The 22,875-nt window shown below is 38.8% G+C and overlaps 1 protein-coding gene across 1 annotated transcript in view; it reads left to right on the top strand.

Annotated features, from left to right (window-relative positions):
* The window catches only part of LOC110155210 (BCL2/adenovirus E1B 19 kDa protein-interacting protein 3-like), a 38,567-nt gene that overhangs the window by 1,795 nt on the left and 13,897 nt on the right, over positions 1 to 22,875 (top strand). The window contains exon 2 of the mRNA XM_020919265.2: positions 15,717 to 15,954. Within this exon, the coding sequence (XP_020774924.1) occupies positions 15,717 to 15,954 (238 nt within the window). The remainder of the gene's footprint in view (positions 1 to 15,716; positions 15,955 to 22,875) is intronic.

Below are 22,875 nucleotides of genomic sequence, written 5' to 3'. Positions count from 1 at the left end.
TACAGGGGGTGGATCCGCCATGGACTACGTGTTTACTGTAGTTTTAGTTTCAAAGGAAGGATATTGATAGTTTGCAGCTGGTGTCATCAACTTTGTCTGTGTTGATGTGTTGATGAACTGTGTTGTTTAAATTTATTACATATGGTTTTTGAGCTTTCAGACATTCAAAGGTCCTATTTTACACAAATTAGATTCTTGTGAGCTTTAAGTGATGTTATAATGCTGTGTATGTAGGTAATCCTGCATTTTTAGTCTGTCTGCATCTTCAAAACTCAAAATGCTCCAGTCCACCTTGTGATGTCATGTATTGGGAGTTTTCCTTTTACGTTTAGTGGAGTAGAGATTGGTAGTTCCAGGACTGAAATTATCCAAATGATTCTAGTATGAAGACTGAAATAATATTACTCAAAAGGCTTACATAATTTTGCTGCAACTTACTTTGATAAAAAACATATATATTTTTAAACAGTTTAATTTAGCAACAAAACACAAATTAGTGAAATGAAACAGTGGAGACTAGATTCAAGTTCCACTTTTCCATCCCAGAGCCCCAAACCAGACCATGAACTAGCTCACTGTCCAAGGAACACGTCTGTACATGTCCAACAAGGCAGTGAGTGCATTTATCAGAAATCATCACTCCCTTTTTTCCACAACAGTGTTTTCTATTTGAAAGATAAACTAAGATGCCTAAATATGCAGGGTTTGTGTGTTAAACATGTGAGAATGAAACAAAACACAATTCCAGGTCTGTTTGTGATGAGGAAACAACATTAGAACAGATCAAGAAATAGCTGAATATATCCCTCTTAAACTAGACTAGGACTGATGGATGGCAACAGAAGGCACACTAAAGCATATTGTTGATCTTTGCACAATTACCCCAAATAAAACCAAAATGGAGAACTAGTTACATCTGCTATTTGCTGTCTGGGGCTAGTTTGTTTGTGGCTTAATTGTTAACTGCGGTTATATAAATTGGCGTGGGTTTTTTGGCCCTGTAACTCCAGCTAAGGGTGAGCAGTGTTGACAAAAATCAATATATTTTTGAGGTTTTACTCTGATCTGATTACTTTTGTAACTACTACAGCCACAACTTTTTTTTTTTTTTTAAACAGTTTTCTAATTGTTGAGGCAAAATGCTGGATATTCTGTATATTAATAATTTTGTTTATACCCGGGGTCCCCAACCAGCGGGCCATCTGGTAGACTGGTACTGTGCCCCAGAGAAAAATATATATCTTTAACAGGTATTTGACTTCTTTTTTTTTTTTATAGTCTAGCACCATATGTGTTTTATTCTGCAAATATATTTCAAATGAACCTGGCAAACATCAGCATCAGAGAGGGAGAGAGAGATACTTTATTGATCCTGAGGGAAATTCAAGTTTTGCTGCAGCAACATTTCCACTGCGCTTCTAGATCGTCACTTTTTCAAACTACGGTTATGACTTTTATTAATTTTGCTCCGTTATCACCGGCCCCGCTCCTCTCCATTATAAAAATTATATTTATTAAGAGAAAAAAGGTTGGGGACCGCTTTTGTAGACAATATATTACTTTACTTTCAACTCAAGCTTCATAAAGTTTAAAGTTAAGTTAAAACCTTTCTAACTCATAATTCAGTGGTGAATACTTGTTGATATAAAGTAGTAGTGTGTATACAGTGGTCAGTGGAGTCTTTATCAGTGCCTCACAGTCCCTCTGGCTCTATAAACTGGCATCAGACCTGAGCGTGCTGTGATGTCACCGGTTTGGCAGCTCTCATGTGTTGGTTTAGCCCTGCTCGGGCAACAACTCTCACGCTGAACTCTGACTTATTCTTCAGATTCAGCTCTCCGACAATCATGGCCTTAAACTGTGAGTCAGCACAATGTTACCTGCGGAGTAACCCAGAAGCCAGTCAGTCTTCTTCTGTTTAGATATTGATTGATAGTTTTGACCTAACTGATATTCTTAACCCATACCACTCCAAGGGCTGAACACATCTGTAGTTATTTCCTTAAAACATATAAACTTAAAGGTGCATTGTGTAACTTTTCTGGAGGGTGGGTCATGTGCCTGTTTGTATGGATATGTCATTTGCTCTGCCTGGAATGTTCCACAGTATGACATTAAACAGCTCTATCTTAAAATTATTCAATCGGTTCAGTTTTATAGCTCAAAAATACCTAGAAGAAAACAACATTCGGGGTTGCCTCTCCACAGTTCTGACCTGTAACTTGGTCTATTTTGGTCTCCATGAAGATATAAAGGTTTAATGCCATACTGTGAAACATTCCAGACAAAGCAATAACATCTCCATGAAGAAAAGCATTTGACAGACCCTGAACCACCTTTAAAACTAGTTAAAAAGCATTTTGTAAAGTTTATATGTTCTTCAAACTACAAAACAGCTTTTACTTTTAAAAATAAAAGTAATTTTCTTAAAGCCTCACTCCACATTTAGTCATGGTCATCTACTATTATAGCCACAATTGCCCTAGGGCAGACGGAAGTGGGGGTGTTACGTCAAGCACTTACGTCACACCCATAGATTATACTTGTTGATTTAAATGACCATAGCTAACCCACCAGCCGCCTCGTTCCAAATATGAAGTGAACATGGACATGCTGCCAGCTCCGTCAACTTTGGCTCCGTTTGATTTTATATTAAAAAGCTGTCACCTCTCTCTGTAAGTGCGGCAGTGAGCCTTGTCATTTTTCGCCCCTACAACTACAAGCCTCATGAGCTTCATTTGGCTAAAGCTGAACACTATGGGTGACGTCACACTCTTTTATAGTCCACTTCTTTATACAGTCTATGACCATCACGGAGGCAATTGGCAATGCGGGTAGGGTGACAAGATTTTCCTGTTTAACTATGATAAATAGGAAAATCTTGTGAATAAATCCTGTGAGTAAATCTACAGTTTTTTCAAATTTTTCAGTTTAAAAGTGTCAGATTTTGTGCCTTATTTAATGTTTTGTCCCATTATGTTCACTTTAAACATTAAATCAGATGTTACATTCAGACAGTTTTAAGTTATTCTTACTGTAGTTTTCCCAAATACTATTTGGCGCTTACTTACAGAAGCTGAAGCTGACCTATGGGTGACATCACACTCCTTTATAGTCCACTTCTTTATACAGTCTATGACCATCACGGTTGCAATTGGCAATGTGGGTAGGGGGACAAGATGTTCCTATTTATCCAAGACTGTCACAGTTTGTAGCCTGTGTCCCCTGTCCCAGCAGATTTATCCAAACTCTGTGATTTGTCCCAGTTTTGTACAAGAATTGTCCCTATTTTTGACCATTTGTCACCTGCCAACAGTAAAGAGAGGAATAAATTGTCACTGGTTAAGTAAAATACAGAAAAGACGTTTTAAAATGACCGAAACACAAAGAAAATGTGACTATACTGGTTAACGTTAGTCATGTATGGGCTGAGTGCAGAACAATTTTCCTTAATTACGCACTCGTTTCACAATTTTATTATTATCAGCCACCACAAACCAGAGATGTCCCAGTTTCTTATTTTGAAAATCTGATCACTACAAATGTGGGTGAAGTGTTTAGCCTAAGTTTAGAACAGTACTGTCGATTACAAAATAAACCTTTTGCTTACAGGGAGACGGTGTAATTGGCTGTTATAATGTAAACGGATAGAGGAACAAAAATCCCCTGATATCACTGTTCAAATATTTGCACCTCTATATTGTCCATCACTTCCATGGATGTGAGCCCACGTGTTTGAGATTACATGTGTAGTTGAGTTAGTTTAGCAGTGATGAGCGAAATTTTGAGCTCATCCCGAAGAAGTAATTTGAATAGAAGACAGAAATCAGAAAGACACGATCTAAATGTGTGCAGACTTGAGACATTCATACCAAATTCTAAATGGTATGATTATATCTGACCGCAGTATTGGATTTGTGCATCTCTAAGCATGCTGTATAGCTTATAATAGCTGTAATGTACTGCCAGTGTCATACATGAATATTTCAAGTCATTCATTTTGCATGACGCTGCAGACAGACACCCAGCCCTGGTTTGGTTTACATTGGGATATAGTGTCTATAAATTATGTTTGGCCCCCATCACTCCTCTGTCATCTGACCCAGCGCGACGTCGTAGCCTGTGTCATCTGTTAATTCTTTTTCTGGAGGCCGTAGACATTCTCCCATAAGCTCCTGGATGTTGAGCGACCCCCTCCCCAGCCTGCAGCCTCGTTCCTCCCCCAGACCCGCTCCTCGCTCTGGGTAAGCAGGGGAGGATCAGGAGGCACGTACTGTCTGCCCCCACTAAAGCTCAACGACAGCTGACCCGGCTCTGCACCGCCACGACAGGGACGGTAAAGAGGGGATGACGTTGTGGTACCAAGAGAGGAGAGTCCAGGTTTAGTGCTGATATGAAGAGTTATCTTTACTTTTTATGGTGGTGGAACATTGACCTACTTTGTCTACACAGCCCACCAGTTGAGAATCTCAGCTTAGGGTGGTTTTCTTTTGCACTGCTGGTACGGCAGAGCGATATGACCTGCATTTAAATCACAGTATAACAGAACATTTTAGACTTTGACAAACTTTTCTGAGCCACAAGGGAAATTACTTATTTTAATGTTGCCTTATAGTATTTGTTACATTTATATGACTTGTTTCAGGCTGTTTAATAGCTATATATCTGCTTTCTCTCCTCACATCTTCATCTTTCATTATTTGAGTTTTAGCCTCTGCAGAGCCTCCACAGTCAATGAGGAAGTTGCCTGGCAAATCCAGAGTATCTCTTTATTGTTATTAAACAGATGGACATCAGTCTGGTCCCCACTCCCTCCGTCACACCCATAGACCGTATATATGAGTGGACATAGCTAATGCGCTAACCACCGCATGCCAAATAGGAATTTGTCCAGGAGGCTCTTCCGGATCCTTCTGACTCTGGCTCCAATTGACTTACATTAGGATCTTGTGGTTCCTCTCTGTAACTGCTGCAGTGAGCCTCATCATTTTGATCTTAACCCGCTCTACATGAGCCTGATTATTATTTTTTCCTGTTTTGTCCGTCAAAAAAAATCCTATTCATAACATCGTGCCTGGCTCCAGATTTGCTCCTGTAAGCGTGAGCGTTGCGAGCCTTATTTGAGCAGCACTGAACTCTACGGGTGCCGTTACACTCGCTCAGTCCACTTCTTTTATACAGTCTATGGTTGCACCTCGAGCTGGAACCAAACATGTTTGTATTTGAGACACATGTGCAACACAGGACCTCATTGGTCACTCATCTTTTTAAACAAAATTGCATTTCCCTTTCACCTTAGATGAACTGAGTTTAGCACTTCGCTCACTGATTCTGCAAAAATAATTTTCAGTCCTTTCTTTTTTTCTCATAAGTATCCATGTTTGTTTTGATGTGGTCAAACCATATTTTTCATATTTTATATGTCCCTAATTGGCTAATCCAATCCTGTCAATTATAGCCATCTGAACTCATGTCTTTGTAAAGTTTTGGAGAAGTATGTATAAGGGGTGATTCCAAAATCAGAGGCATTTTATTATAATGATAGCCAGGCTGGTGCCACCTAGAGCCTCCACTCAAATTCATTTCTCTTCAGCAACTAGGTCAGGAATCAAAATATAATAGACAGTTCACAAAACCCCTGACAGTGCAAGTTCAGGCACCAGCCAATCAGCAGAGAGTCATATGTTCTGTGTTGGCAACGATTCCTGAGATCGAGGATTTAAAGCCGGAATAAAGAGAATGTTTGGTGAATTTCATCAAGGGCAAAGACGTTATTGTCCTCCTTCCTACGGGATTTAGGAAAAGCTTCATATAGCAGTTAGCCCCGTTAGCAAAACATTATATACATCACGACCAAATAGAAGTGATTGGTTAAATGATAAAAAGTACCCGCCTACTGTTGAGCGAACGAAATCTAACACTGCGAGATCAGACAGTTTGTACGAAGTGAAATGAAGTAAAAACGGCTGGTGAATCAGGCTATTATAATGACTCAAATATCAATTTCCAACACTGTCAGTCAATTGTATGTACACACTCAGCAAGAGGATCTCTGCTAGTTTGCACCTAAACAAACATGTGTCTGTTGCTCTGTGCTTTTCCTTTGTCTCTCGCACCACGCTCTAAATCAGACTAATGAAAGGCATTGTCAGTGGCCAGATTTGACCTCACCCACCCCAGGTACTTAGTGTCCCTTAGACTTTTACAGAGTTTGTGTTAACCTGTTACGCTGCCCCTCGTGCTGGCTCGTGTTTGTGAGTTGTTTGCCGGTTGGGTCGTTGGTAAGTGTGCAGGGCATGACCTCTTAAGCCCTGCCCCTCCTCCTCGTGGTGTTTATGAGCTGTGCCAGGCCAGGTCTGCTTCTTCCTCCTCCTCCCTCTGCTCCTCCTCACAGGGGTAGAGACAGCACAGGCCTGGATGGAGGGGAGAGGAGGAGTGGTTAGCCTTAGGTAACCTGTCGCTCCTCCGTTGGACCTCTTGGACATTGGCCAATATGTTTTTAAATTCCTGAGCTGCTTATGGCCCATAGAACCTTAAATGCCTCTTTGATGTGTTCTCTCATGGTTAAGCAGTGCAGATTCTTAGTCCATGTCAGAGGTGGGTAGTACTGTTACATTTACACATTTACTTGAGTAACTTTTTAACATAATTGTATTTTTCTAACAGTACTCTTACTTACTTCCCAATGTGAGTAAGTTTACAAATGACAAAAGCTTTATATTTACTGTATGAAATGATTTGAACATTCACTTCTTTTTTCCCCACACATGTTCATTACACAAACAATATCACGTGTTCCTGTACCTGAACAGTAATTTAATTGAATTAATTTTGCTTTGATCATTATCTAAAACCATCCTGGGATAATAAAGTTCATAGATGTCATAAAACATTATTACTTTGTGCAAAAACAATACCTCAAGGACTTCTATATTTTAGTACTAACTTTCTGTGCATAGAAAAGTTGTTTTGGGACCGGTAGTGTCACACAGGTCCCTTTTACCGGTCCCCAGCCCCATGTTTGACTCTAAATCTGTGTGTATGTGCAACATTAATTCATCCCTTACTCATTAATAAACAGATTACATCAAATCCATGGTCAATTAAAGAGATGTCCAGTCAATCAGTTAGTCGACTAAAAAGAGGGCGTGGCAGAAGCTCTCAAAACTATTCTGTGAGTGTTTCCCAATTGCCAGGATCTTCGACTTCTGAGCCGCTGCAGACAGATCCATGTCATCAGAGCTTCGCCAAGTGGTTCTTCAGTTCCCCGAAAGCCTTCACACCCTCCACGCTCCACTCCTCCGTTTGGCTCTTTTACCCAACATGCACGGGTGGATCCTTGGCCACCTTGGAGCACTGCAAATTGCCCACAGTGCACCGCAACTTCATTTTTTATGAACTTTATGTAAGCAGTAAAATGCATTTAATAACATAAAACTCATTCTACAATTTAAAAAATAAGTTCATATTTTGCTATTTTAGCCGCATTGCTGCAGGTAACACTATTATCTAATCAGTTCATTCAAATCAGAACAAATGCAGGAAAATCTCTTAATGAAGGGGATTGGAAATACAATTAGTGCATCACCCGAAAATGTTTCAGCCTGTGCATTTATTTAGGCTAATGATCAGCCTGAAGAACTCGATAACAGAGGATTCACTCAGCCTTTATTATTCACATGTTTTCATGCCTGTGACACATAAAAACACCTCTGAACACTTTATATCTGTAGAAACATTCACGTTTATTAAAATTCAGCGTTTTATCATGTTTGATCTGGTCACGTGACACGGTGCAGTCACTCCCTCCAGAGTCTGTTCCACGTGCTCTCCAGGAACTGTGAGCAGGATATTTGACTCTGGTTTTGAGGAGCTGACTCTGGACTAGTGTTACACAGTGATCTTTGGAGGAAGGATCCTGGGAACTGAGAAACACCCCATGTCTCTGTGCATCTGACCCAAACTGCATTCACAAGACTACACCTGCAGGGGGAGTTCACACAAAAACAACTATTTACAGAGAAATGTATTTACATAAAGACTAGAGATGTAACCATACCCAAATCTCCCGGTATGATATTTTTATGATACGCATCCCAAGTGAAGAGACTTGTAATTAATTCCACCATGATATTGTTGTGAGACCTTTGATGACATGATATCACGATATTTAGGATATTGTTACATCCCTAATAAAGACAGATACAATTTATGAATCGGGGGGTGGTACAAATAAATATAAACTTTTCAGCTAACTCACTCACTTCTTCTTTCTGCTGTTGTCCCATATAAATCCATATAATATTGACTATAAGCATACAGCCATACAAAATTGTGATTGAACATTTTCAAGATTTTCAACTTTAATAATACTTTAATAATATAATAATAATAGTAAGAATAGACTTGATACTCAATTCAGATTCCAATACCATGGTACAAAACAAACAAACAAAAAAACTCTCTTTAGACAATACAATGTGATTTTCAACATTAAATCATAGTACTTTGTTCTACATTAACATGTGGCCTTATATCGTCAGTTAAGTAAGTTCCATAGTCTTCTATGTGGTCTTTGATATTTTGTAAGTAAGTCAGTAAGTAAGTCTTTATTTATGTAGTGCTTTTCACCAACATATGCCACAAAGACATGTGTCACAAAGATATCTGTGAAAATCAGTATTGTCCAGTTTGATCAGCCTGCTTTGGATGTGGCTGAAAACCAGGCCATGTGTAATAACTAGCTGTTACTACTGGCTGGTGCTCCACAATCTGACTTATATAGATTTTTTTACCTAAATGGTACATTTTGGCTTTAAGATGCAGCAATGTTTCTGTTTTAGGTTGATTTCTGAGGACCACATAAATGCCTGTCATTCCTTGCAATACATTATTGCATGTTATCAAATCTCATCTTATTTTATATTTTGTAACTGTAAATACAGCATTTTTGTTGTGGTGGAATATTTTATATTCAATAATATAATATTTAACAACAACAACAGTAAGTAACACAATGCACACATTAAACACTGCCAAAAACTTTTTAAATTGTCTGAAAACTCAAGAAAAAACTCAAAATTAAGTGGATTTTCAGGAGCCTATAATCAATACAAACACACATGATTCTGTTTAGGTGTTTGATTTTCAACAAAAAAATAAACTGTTGGTTAATGCTAGTTAGAGCGTGACTAGTTTTATATGTGAGAGAGTAGAACAGATGAAATTCTAAGTTGAGTAACAGTCTCAGACAGAGCAGAGCCTACAGTTAGCATCACACCACCAGGGGACTTGATAACATCAGCTGCAAAGTGTCAGTTATCAATATTTGCTCACTCAAATGCATATCGTGTTTCAGTAGTATCTGTTTTTTCGATACTTGACAACCCTTCTCCAGTCACAGCCCTCCATTCGCACGCAGCAGAAGTTTCCTGGTTCTGGCCTTCCCCCCCCCCCTCCTCCTCCAGTCTCGTCCCTGCCGGAGCTCACGTCCCTGGGAGGAGCAGGCCCGGGCGTCACGTATCCCTCTGGAGCTCCATAACCACTCAGGCATTCACCGCTCTGTCAACACCAGGCCCTCCACACAGCTCAACTCTACACAACTCTACCCCTCCTGCTCTCCCCACAGCCCCTAGCCCCCACCCAACCTGTGGAAATGATGGAGTCAGCCTTCCTGTTGTACTGCATGGTCTGAGGGTCGGGAGGCCAGGCTTTGCACACTATTTTTTGCCCCTGGTGTTATGGTGTTGTGTTGTGTTTACTGAAGGTACGCGTGTTGGGTTGAGTGTTCCTAGAAATACACAATGATTTAGGGTGCTGACGTATTCTTCTTTACGCAACGCGACTGAGTATTTCAGTTGGATGAAGCATTGAACGATGAGCATTGTTAGTGTGTTCTCTCTTGCACAATAACCAAACTGGGAATAAATCTGGACTCTAGCAGGACCAAACCAAGTCATAACATTTGAACAAAAACATGTTATTAGTGTTCTAGTTTCAAATACTTGGTAAAATGGCAAGTTGTGTATTTTCGTATCATGTAATTAGGCCTGTCTTGGTGATTGCAATATTCATTTATCATTCAATATATGAAAGTTGGAACAATATATTTTGAGATGTATTAGTATGTACAATTTCGTTACCATGTTGAGGAGATTTTTTGGTATTTTTATGTAACATGTAAAGACTTGAGCTGTGAGACTATAATAAATAACTTCTGTTGTTAATTACTGGTTTATTCTGTTATTTAGTTATTGCAGCTCAGGTCTTTTGATGATACGGTCTATTTAAAAATGGTTTAGTGGGATTCTCCTGCTTTGTGCCAGTGTAATAAAGTATTTTCAGTATTATCGTTTATTGCAGTATTTCTCTGTAGTGATATATTGTGCTTCAAAATGTGTTATAGTGACAGGCCTACTTGTGCTGGACTTTATTAAAAAAGATTCTTAGTCATTAAGAGGAGGGTAAGAAAAGTATTAGTATTTATAGTTTATTTCTTATGGCAGTCTGGTGAGATTCCAGGCTGTACAATACCAGTAATATTCATTATGCAGCCATACCATCTTGACAACGTCTGATCTCATCTGATATTTGAAGCTAAGCAGCGTAGGGCCTGGTTAGTACTTGGATGGAAGATTACTGGGAAAATGGTCCGGCAGTGGCTCTAATGCATGCTGTTGTGGTGTCCTTGGGCAATACACTTCCCCCACATTGCCTAATATGGACGTGGTGCATACGTGAGTGTAGGTGGTGGTCAGAGGGACCGTTGGCGGGGTATTTCGAAAGACTAAATAAACTGCTTTCTAGTGGTTCTTGGAAATTCGGGAAAATCGCAAAAACAACTCAAGAACTCGGGCCAAAACCCTCTTCCTGACTTCCTCACCTGATGTCACTGCTGTGGGGAGATGAATCAAAACCAGCTCAATTGTCTGTTTGTCTTTTATCTCAATTTATTGAACACATGTGAGCTCTTTGAAAGTTACTACACTTACAGGTTAACTGCCCATATTATACGAACAACAGACCTGAGACTACAACTTTTTCATTAATTACCCATGTAGTGTTAACTATCTAATGTATTATAATGATAATAATAATGATAAGTATTGCTGTTGTTATTGTTGTTATTATTATTATTATTATAAGTGAACCACGTGATTATGTAAAACAGTTGGGGTAGTTTTACGTAGTATACGTTTTTTAAACTTCATTCTACTCCTTTTGAGCACCAGGTCCCAAATATGTTCATGTACATATCTTTATTTTTGTTACTGTTTTTTAATTTTGTTGTACCTGGCTCAAACAAATAAATAAATGAAATGAAACGAAATGAAACGTAGGGGTGTGCAAAAATATCAAAATATCCATACATCCTATCATTTAATGTGATCATACAGTATTGATATTTTGGGCTGCTGTATCGATATATCGCCAAGAGTATTTTTTGGTATATTTTTAAAATTTTAAATTATTTTGTTACAGTGCTACAGTTTTTTTGCTTGTTTAGATGAAGGAAATTCCTCTATTTGACATATTCACTGTTTTGATGATTAAAATGAGCTTGTTTCATATAAACTTTGCACAAGACGTGGTTTAACAAACACTAGTGTCAGAGCCATGAGTTCGCCATATTTTTTATTGAACCATATCGATCTGAAATATATCGTATTGAATCAAAAATTAACTGTATCAAGATATGTATCGTATCGGCAACTTCTTAATGATACCCAGCCCTAGTTTAAAGTAAAGTGTTAACTATCTAAAGTAAAACAAATAATGTTTAGTTTGAAGAAGAATAACATCAAAATCACTGGTTACTGGTTAGCTCTTTTAAACACTGTTGATGAGTAGGCTGAATGATTTTACAACACAAATAAGTCAGAACCCTGACATCTCCAGGGATCTGAATCCCTGAGTTCCTGAGGTCTACTCAGCGCAGTATTAAATCAAATGTTTTGTGGTAGTAATGCATCAAACATTATTGCTTTTTCACCTCTACTGTTTGTAATGAGTTTGTTGTTTCACATGTGAATACAAAGTAATGACTCATAACATTGTCGAGTGTTCTTCAGAGTTCTTCCAGGCTCTGTGCTATGTGTGTACAGTCATGTGTGCTGTGTGCTGGCCTCCTGTGTGGGCCTCCGCTGAGCTCTGGGCACAATACACTCCCTGATTATTGACTGTAGCCTTATCTTATCAGGCCCAAGTCACTGCTCAAACAGGATGTCGTCTTCAGTGCATCCACGTCTACCGTAAGACACTCTCTCTATCTCTCTCTTCAGGAAGTGTTTGGAAACATTAGATCTTTTTGCTTGTTGTTGATGGATGTCTCTGACCTCCTTGGATCCCCTTCACACTGCTGTATTAAATATTACTCCTACCCAAGCCAAGAATAAGATCACATTGGCTGCAATTAAACTTGGCACTTATCCTGGTACAGCACTCTTGCCTCATAATAAGGTCCCCACTTCAATTCCATTTCCCCCACTGATTTATAACATAACGAATATCCTCCAGTTAAGATACTATACCTGCTTTTTACTCTCCTAATACCATGAAAAACAGAACAAATCTTAAACACTTTGAAGTGGTCCAAAGTTCTTCCTCCCTTATCTTATGCATTCAGAACATCCTAATTATTCACTGTGATGAGTTTATAAACATTTTACACAACTTTCAGAGACCAGTGTAAAGTTTTGGCATGTGTAAAAGCTAACTTGCTAACTTCTGATTATTGAACAATAAAATTATTATTATTTTTTTCACATTTTGACCTCAAGAGCGACAATATATCAAGGATGTAACAATATCGTGATATCTTATTGTCGAAGTTCTCACAATAATATCGTGGACCATCACAATATATTGAATTACAAGTCTGTTTGCTTAAATGAAGAGTTATGTTGCAGCAGTAGCTAAAAAAAGACAGAGGGAACTAGATAGCCCATGATCCTTTGCTCCATTTCAGTGCAGACTACAAGAAGAAATAACAGTTCTAACACTTTTAAGTCTTAGTTCTTTGGATTAAGTCTTGTCAAGACATTTTAAGAGGAAAAAATAGCATTTTCACAGTTTTGCCTACACAGCATATCACAATAAATATCGTACTGTGAGATGTACATTGTGAAAATATCGTACCGAGAGATTTGGATACTGTTACATTCCTAATCGTGAGCCTCCTCACCATATCATGAGCTTTCACGCGATATCGTGAGGTTTATACCGTGACGATATCTTATAGTGAGACTTGGATATCGTTACACCCCTACTAGTATATCTACACTGAGGCAAGACCAATAATGCTGAAATAGATACATCCTGGGTCATTTTGTTTAACCCCAGAGAGAGTGAGTGAAGGATGGGTCATGTTATGCAAGGGTCAAACGTCCCTGTGGGGACAACAAACAAGGACAGTGACTGCTGTCACCATGCAACATCTATTCCATTCTTTTTCCACCATTATATATATAAGAAGAATCTATACTGCCAAGAAGAATATACACATATACCCATTCTGATAAACACTGAGATCTGTCTAAAAAGGCACAATTTTCACTATGGGCACATTCTTATACAACACTTTCCCACTATGAAGGCTCTCAAAGCACTTCACATCAAGGAACCACTCAGCCGTTCACACACACACATTCACGCACTAGTGTACACAGACTTTAGGGGCAAGATGGTTTAAGTGTCTTGCCCAAGGACACAACAGCATTCATTGGTGGGAATCTGTGGAATCGCACCTCCAACCTGTGGGTCAGAGGATCTGACCGCTCAACCAGTAATGTTTATCTCAAGCGCAGGATTCGAACCACCAACCTTCTGACAAACGCTCTTGTACACTGAGCTCCTGTTGCCCTATTGACACTTGAATAGTCTGACAACAGTTCCAGACTTTACTAAGAGAGGCAACTCAACCCAAACAGGATAATTTCAGCAATGTTACACTGTTACTAAGGAAATGAATATGCTTTCAAAAAAATCTATTGTAATGTCTTGTTTTATTCATCAAGTGCTTTCCATTACCCATGTGGCTCGATGCCCTGGTACAGTAGCAGTGCAGTATTAAACCCCGGGCATTCTCAGCTGACTCATTTGATCAATGTGCACATAATAAAATGAACTGTTTGGTCTGGAGGATACGACTTGTTTTTGTCACCAGGAAACCACAGGGAGTGTCTCTGCTCTGATTGGTCAGCTGACAGTGGGCGTGTTGTTTTTGATGCATGCATAGATAGATGGCAGAGGTTATGGTAGGAGTTTACTTTCATATGAGAGAGAGATCTGTATTGGGTTTCATGAAACACAATCAGTACCATTTTCAGCATGATTCCAATTAGCAACAGAAGGTGAAATATCTGTCTCACACTAGCTCATTAAATCACTCAGGCTGTATACTGCTGTCAGTGGAAAGACTCTGAGGTCTTTTCAGTTTCAATATTTATCAGATTAAATATTTATTTCAAAAGAAGAATCTGTAGAACAATGACAGATGCATAAACGCAACTAGGAGTGGTCGTATCGTATCCCAATTATGATACACAATATTGTCGTGATTAGGGGTTTGCAAAAATATTGAAATGTTTAATGTGATGATACGGTATCAATATCGTGGGCTGCTGTATCGATATATCGACAAGAATATTTTTTGATATATTTTAATAAATTATTTTATTACAGAGCTACAGTTTTGTTGCTTGTTCAGAGGAAGGAAACTCTTTCATACAATATGTTTGACATATCCACTTTTTTGATGATTAAAATGTTTGTGTTTTATATGAACTTTGCACAAGAAGTGGTTTAACAAAGATTTTTTGTATCACAGCCATAATTTTACTTTTTTATTGAACTGCATCAAATCGATTTGAAATGTATCCTATTGAATCATATCGAATCGTATGTCTCGAGGTATGTAATGTATTGTGTCCTAAGTATCGAGGTATGTATCGTATCGGCAACTTCTGAATGATACCCAGCCCTAGTGGTGATCCATCAGAAATGTGATAAACATGCCTCATGTACTGAGGTTTCTGTATCGGGCAAATGTAAGAGTACACAAAAATGTGCAGACATTTCACTTTATCCTCTTTTTTTTTTTTTTTATCAGCTTTTTTAGCAGCAGTGTTTTTGTATATAAATGCATTGTCAGTCAAAAGTCTGGACCATACACTATACATAAATGGACACAGCTAACCGGCTAGCTGCCGAATTGCAAGTAACTGACCATGGCCATTCACCTCATAACTGCTGGCTTCATGTGACTGGAGCCAAAGGCTTTGGGTGATGTCACACTCCCTTAGTCCACTTCTTTATACAGTCTATAGTTTGGACAAATGTTGCTTCTTTATTTGTATTACTATTTTGATTATAGACTCTCACTGAAGACATATAAACATGGAATGAATGTTTGGAATGAAGCAAACAAAAAATAACTCAACTGTTGCTTTTGTAATATCTTGCATCATATATCTGATGTCTTCTGCATGTATCTAAAAGTTAGACAGTGGTAAACATCAAGAAAATATAGTGTGTGTCCAAACTTTTGACTGGTAGTTTACTAGACTCATTTTCAAAACAACATTTACTCTTACTGATAAATAAAATATTGGCCACATCTAATTAACTAAAGTGCATGTTATAGAGTATTCAGCAACACTATGTAAACTAACATACTTCATATTTCATAGCAGTAAAATGTGTGTTGTGTTTTGCAGGCTCTTGGGTGGAGTTGGAGATGCACAGAGGCGCGTCTGCCCCATCTGACCCGCCCTCCTCATCCGGGACCCCCCTGTTGCCCCTTTTGCCCCTGCCCCAGGTGGAGGAGGAGGAGGAGGCCATGGGAGGGGGCCTGGAGCACGTGCCCTCCTCTTCGTCCATCCACAATGGCGACATGGAGAAGATCCTGCTGGACGCTCAGCACGAGTCCAGCCGCAGCAACTCCTCTTGTGACAGGTACATGGAAACTATGAGTATATCTGAAGTCATGCAGTACTTTAGCCTTTTGTCAATGCCCAGTCTCATCTCAGAAACTAAGCAGGGCGGACATCGGTAGTGGGGGCGGGGTGAGATCTCACTGGGTTAAGTTGCTACAAGATCACATACACATGAGAAAAATTATATTTGGCTTGTCACAGAAAAGAGTTCAAAGCTGGTGAGTTATACAGTTTTAGAAGCTGTAGTCCCAAAAGCAGAGCTACAGTGGCCCCTAAAGTATTACATAAAATAAATGAAAATAATGAGGCTGGCATTGTGAACTCAATTTATTTATGTATTATAAATGATGTCAAAATCTCAGCTTGTCTCGTTCTCATGGACCCATTCATGTCTTGTGAAAAATGTATCTCATCCCAACCCTTCTGGTTAGTACATGGATAGAGAGCGCTGAGAATAGCAGGTGCTACAGTGGAGCAGCAGTGGTTTTAATGCACTGTTGTTGTGTCCTTACGCAAGACACTTCAACCACATTACTGAGTATAAATGTGAGTGTGAGTAATTGATCGGTGGTGGTCAGGAGGGTCACTGGGGTACATCGGCAGCCTCATTTCCATCAGTCTCTCCCAGAACTGCTGTGGCTATAAGAGTATATTACCACCACCAAGTGTAGAGTGAATGAATAATACAAAGAATAAAACGAAATTGTTGGCAACTTTGATATAAGACTAATGCATAACCACATTATTATTCTCACATAACTGGAAAGGGAAGGCAAAGTTTTAGTTGTATGTTTCAAATAGAATTGCTCAAAATCCCAATATAGAAAAAAAAAAACATGTTTAGGTTTTGCATCTGTGATTTATTATTTGGTGTTGATGTAATCCAAATAAATATGTTAGTGTTTCCATATTGGGCAGGTCTTAGTTTGACTCAGTGGATCATCATCTGTTGTTCTCCTAACATTCAGTGACACAGTGATATTATGCACACTACAGTGGGGAGGATTGTCTCACTGCAATAGGACGTGGGTGTGTTTGTGTCTATGACCTGGCTCCGGGTATGTCCAGTTGTTTTAATTGGTGTGAATGTCTGAGCCTTTATTATCTTCACAGACTGGACATTTCAGCAGCCCCTCCCTGTGTAATTATAGGTCTTCTCTGGCTCCCTCCCACAGTTAGGGCATCCAGGTTATCTTCCCGATCACTGTAATTTGCTGCAGTAAATGAGACTCTTTGTATTTGTTTTGTTGTGGCTTGTAGATCCCCATACAGAACCAGTGTGTGCATCTGAAACTAAAACATACCTCTCATTAATAACTTTTAGACTATATTTGTGTTAGGGATGGGCATTCGATGAAATTTTCTTAATCGATCGTCGGAAGAATTAACGATCGATAATCGATTAGTCATTAACGTTTTTATATTAAAATGATCATCATTATTATTGCTATCTGCACTACTAATCTGCATAAATACATTCAACTTTAAGACATATAAACCATAACCACTCTAGAGCCACATCAATCCGTTTGAAATTATAATGTGTTTAATTCAGTTTTGCGCAACTCTCACAAAAACGAAACTTAAAACCGCATCACTAATTTGCATAAACTCAGCCAAGATAAAACTACAGCTCTTGTGTCGCTGATGCGGTCAACTTCTGTCGGATTAAAAGACATGACTCAGGTGAATAGAGGTTAGTGTGACCAGATTTACGTTTGACAAAACCAGGACACCGTACGGGGGGAGGGAGGTGGGGACTCGTCATCGACATTGCGCGACTCTCACCTGGCAAAACTTTTTCCCACTGGACACCGAAACATATGTGCTGTTTTGTACACTGTGCATATGGACTCACACTTGTCCCGAACGCAACGGAAAATGTGGAATTTCTTGTACAAATCATCGTTAAATACGCATTTGTGCTTCGGTACGCTGCAGACTGACCGACTGTTTGTGTTTGCTCGCTCCTTCTGAGTGCAAAGAGCTACATGTACGGACCCCTGTTTGGTCACGCTACGCACAGCAACCTACATTCGGTTTGTCGATTAAAATTAACGTAATCGATGAAATTCTTGATCAATTATCGATTAATCGATTAATCATGCCCATCCCTAATTTGTGTAATAAATATTGGCATATTGATGGTCGCTCTGGATGTTCTGTCTAAGGTGGAATGTTCAGCAGTTGCCATGGTGACACAATGCACACATGAGCAGTAACTACCAAAAGAGTTTTAAGAGTGTCCAGAAAAATAGTACATGGAATTAAACAACAAGACCTTGTGATCAGTAGAAGTGCGTCGAATCCCTCAGTCGTCCAGGTAGAATCCATGGCAAAGGAGAAACTTAATTTGTTACTGGATAAATGTTTATTTTGGTCAAAAACTTCTTCACTTCTTCAGAACTGCTTGGATGAGCTGCGAAATGTTTTCGACCAAAATAAACGTTTGCCCAGTTGACTTAAATCAGTTGAATTTCTCCTTTGCCATCAATAGAAGTGTTTATGGTCCTGTTTATGTGTTAAAAAGGTGAGTGATACTAACTGAAAAACTGTTGGTTAATGCAGCTATTTTGAGCTGATTTGTGCTGTTCCTCTCAAATAATTTTACAGTCACACTTGTTGTAGTTCAGCTAAGTTGGTTCTTTCTCATCAGACTGTTGAAAACAAAGCTCAGACTAAAGTCTATCTTAAACAACTAAGCGTCAGACAAAGCAGTGTCTACAGTTTGCGTCACACCCACAGAGAATATTGATGACACCAAATGCAAAGTATCAATATGCACTCCAGAAATCTGATAATAATCTGGAACCACTATGGAACCTACCTGACCGAGGGAGTACCGTATTTTTTGGACAAAAATCGCTCCGGAGTATAAGGCGCACCAGCCAGAAGAAAAAAACATACGTAAGTTGCACTGGACTGTAAGTCGCACTTTTTGGGGAAATATATTTTATAAAATCAGAGACCAGGAACCAACATTTCATCTTGAAAGGCAAGTTATAACAATACAACAGAGAACAACAGGTTGAATAGGTGTTAATATGTTAACGTGACATATGAACAGTTCTTCAGATGATTATAGCATAAACAACGAGCATCAGTTCCAGTTAGAATTATTCCGGCCTTTCTGAATCCCGACAGGATGGTTACGGTTGTCATTGAAGTTCAGGCTTTGTCCATTCATCCAGTGACTTCCAGGAAAGTTACATGGTGCATCTTCCCTGTTGCCGTGAAACTGTGTTCTTCATCCTCGCTTTCCACCAGTCAATCACAAGTTTCTCACTCACTCCAAACTTTCTTTCTGTTGCTTGATTACCGCTTTCGGCTGCATACTTCACTACTTGCAGCAGGACAGCGGCTTTTTCTACAGGAGGCATGTGCAGTAGAATGCGACGTGACAGTGGTACAGGAGTAATAGATACTGACACACAAGCCTAGAGCCTCTCGGGGCTGTCAGTGTGAAACATTTAATATATAAATTGTACCGGAATATAAGTTGCAGGACCACCCAAACCATGAAAAAAAGCGTGACTTATAGTCCGAAAAATACGGTACACAGGTATAAAACCACATGGGAATAGAAAAGACTGTGATTTAATATTGAAAACCACATTCTACTGTGTGTTTTTTTTTGTTTTTTTTCTAACAGAATCACTATTGAGTATGAAGTCTATTCCTTAGTACCAAATCAAGTGTGACAACACAGTCATGACAACACTACTAATTATTGGGTTATCTGGCCAACGCATTTTTCTGTTAAAAAATTATATTCCTCACTATCATTTCTATATCGACAATATCGGTCATTAAATGCTAGCTGGGATAATATATTGTGGGACTGACATTGATTTTAGTCACGTATGCACTCCAGCTGTAGCACTGAGCCACATGGCAACATTGTAATGCAGTGTAATCTCTTTAGTGTCTTTCTGTGTGTGTGTGTGTGTGTGTGTGTGTGTGTGTGTGTGAGGGCTGTGGTTTATGGTTGGACACAAAACAAATGGTGTTTTAGCTTTGACCTGAGACACTGGGCTTATCTGTGAGAGAGCTGCTTTGCGCTGGAGTCATTAACATACCAAACATACATATGTTTAGCTCAGTGACTCTGATCGCTTTAGCACAGCACATGAAAGAGGAGAGCGAAAAGTCAGGAGTTCACAATCAGGATCAAAAGCATAAAAATGGAATGAGTATTTCTGTAGCGCAAAACAGCCAGTCCAAATTTCTTTCATGTGTTTTTGCTTGAAATTCTGAGAAGAAAGTCAAAGGGATGTGTTATTTTGTTAAAACGGTCTTGATTCTGAGGGTTTTACATTTGGTTGTTTCATAATGTTTGAAAACAGTGCACAAAATTGTGTCTTCAAGGAGGTCGATGTGTAGCCAGGCTGGCGCCACCTAGTGACTCCACTCAGTTTCTTTTCTCTGGCGACTAGATCAGGAATCCGAATACACTAGATGGTTCGCAAAAACCCCTGAAGTGCGACTTTGGGCACCAGCCAATCAGCAAAGAGCCATACATTCTGTGTTGGCAACGATTCACGAGATCGAGGATTTAAAGCCAGAACAAAGACAAAGTTTGGTGAATTTTATCAAGGGGAAAGACGTTATGGTCCTTCTTCCTATGGGATTTGGGAGAAGCTTAATATACCAGTTAGCCCCGTTAGCCCATGTAACTTGAATAACGATAATCATAATTTTCAGTGCTTTAAAAGTCATTTCAATAAATAGTAAATACTGTGGGACCTGAAAGACAGATTTTTTGTTGTAATGCTTTGTAATGATGTTCAATTATGGGCTATTTTTTTTCTCTTGTGAGGTGGATTACCAAAAAACTCCATCCATTTGCTCCTGATCCGGCTCGTCTGTCAAATTTTAGAACCCTTTGAGGCCCACAAGTCAAAAAGTTTGCCCACCCCCGGGCTATAAGATGTGGGCCGCAGGGCTCTATAGATCAATTTCATATTTTAATGTAATCATAAATGTCATTGCAGATAAAAGATTTACAAGCAAAACTTACTCAATTCAATACCATGATAATAATAAAAACAGTCATTATTTAGAAGATAGAATGGGATTTTCAACATTAAATCATAGTACTTTTCTTTTTGTTTTCTTTCTATTCCTATGTGGCCTTATATCTGTGTAATCCCTAGTCTATGTGCTCTTGTACTTGTTCTGATACTGCTCAACATCATTCTAAAGCTATTCAAGAAAGGCTCATTTCTGTCCTGTGAATGTGACTTTTTAATATCAATACCTGCTCAAATAAGTACCTAGTTTCAGTACTAGTTTTAGCATCGATTAGTGTCTGATTTATGACAGTTTTGACAAAATATGTGCAATAGCCAAGAACCTTTTTATACAGCAGGGTTTGGATTGACTTCTGAAACAACAATCTACAAACTATAAACTACTCTCTAAACTCTAAATTACACACTCTACAATGTTTGGTCAACTTTTATCCCTGGTTTGTGCAGCGTGCTCCACATCATGCGTTTGTGTCTTAACCTTTGGGCTATAGTGGGGGGGCGGGGCTTATCAGTCAGCTGCTCCTGAGTCACCCGAGGCTGTTTATTTCCATCTGAAAAACACTCCTTACAGTAAAGTCAAACTATGATTCTGTGTTATTGTGTCAGAGATTAGAAAGTTTCAGTTTGGCAGTATGAGGTCATATTTCTCAGCTGTTAATCCTCCTGGCCGTGTTTGAATGCACAACTGTATTAACATTTCAGAGTCGTTTAAGTTTAAGTCATTTAAGAGTCGATGCTTTTAATTCTCACTTAAAAACACACTTTTACTCACTGGCTTTTAACACGCTGTGAGAATTGTGTAGTCCTCTGACTGTCTTTTACTGATTTTATTTGCTATTTTTCTATTTGCAAATTTTAGTATTTTTTATGTTTTTTATGGACTTGCTTATTTATTTTATTTTATTTAATGTGTTAATTTGTATTGTGTCTACTCTGTGCAGCACTTCAGAGACTTTGCGTTGGTAAAAACTGATATACAAATAAAGTTGGATTGGATTGGAAATATAATGACCATGTCTGTAAAAATATTGCAAGTTTATCTTGTTTTTCAAAATGTACCAAAAAACCAAGTATTGAGTGAAAGAATAATGAACTGTAAAGCGCTTTGGGTATCTTGAAAGGCGCTATATAAATGTAATGATTAATTTTATTTAATCATTTAATTGCCCCCTGTGTCTGTGTACACTGGTGTATGAATGTGTGCGTGAATGGGTGAGTGGGTGGTTCTTTGATGTGAAGTGTTATTGAGTGCCCTGAAGATTTAAAAAAAAACTCTTCTGTACCGTTTACTTTTAGTCAAGGACTAATGAAAAACAACACATTTTTTGGTTAGGACATTTTTGTAGCATCTACTAAACAATTTAAAGAGTGGGTATTTTACTTCTATGGGGTATTACTTTTCAATATATAACATTTAGATCACTATGTTCCCTTTTATTGTTTTGAAAATGTTATATTCACTAAAAACTAAGTGTTCACATGTTTTATAAGTTTCACTGTAGTATTTGAAATAGACGTCTGTGCGGGACAGAATTTTCAGTCCTGTTCCCGCCCGTGGCCGCAAAGAATTGTAATTTTCATTCCCGCTCCTTCCCGCATCTGCGATATTTTGTCCCTCTCTCGCCCGCAAATCCTGCAAAATGGGAACTTTCGCTTTCTTAATCTCTATCAAACATGGAGAAGCGGAAGCAAAGAAATTGTCTACAATGTGTGCGAGATCAGACCACGTCCACAAATTTAGGCTGCTTAAAATGTTTTTTAATGCCAAATAAAATATCCAGCGCAAATTTCTATATTTTAATTTACACTCATGTTTAGTCTGTGGGACTGCAGTTTATCATCCCACCCTCCAGTTTATCATCCTGTACTGTGTAGTCCCGCTCCCGTCTGCGCCCGCGATGAGCTTT

The sequence above is a fragment of the Boleophthalmus pectinirostris genome, unplaced genomic scaffold (genome assembly GCF_026225935.1).
Source record: "Boleophthalmus pectinirostris isolate CB_2022bp ecotype Guang Dong unplaced genomic scaffold, ASM2622593v1 HiC_scaffold_18, whole genome shotgun sequence".
In the NCBI taxonomy this organism is placed as follows: Eukaryota; Metazoa; Chordata; class Actinopteri; order Gobiiformes; family Gobiidae; genus Boleophthalmus; species Boleophthalmus pectinirostris.
Note: the sequence above shows the minus strand (reverse complement) of the source record. Positions and strands in the feature narration are given on the sequence as shown.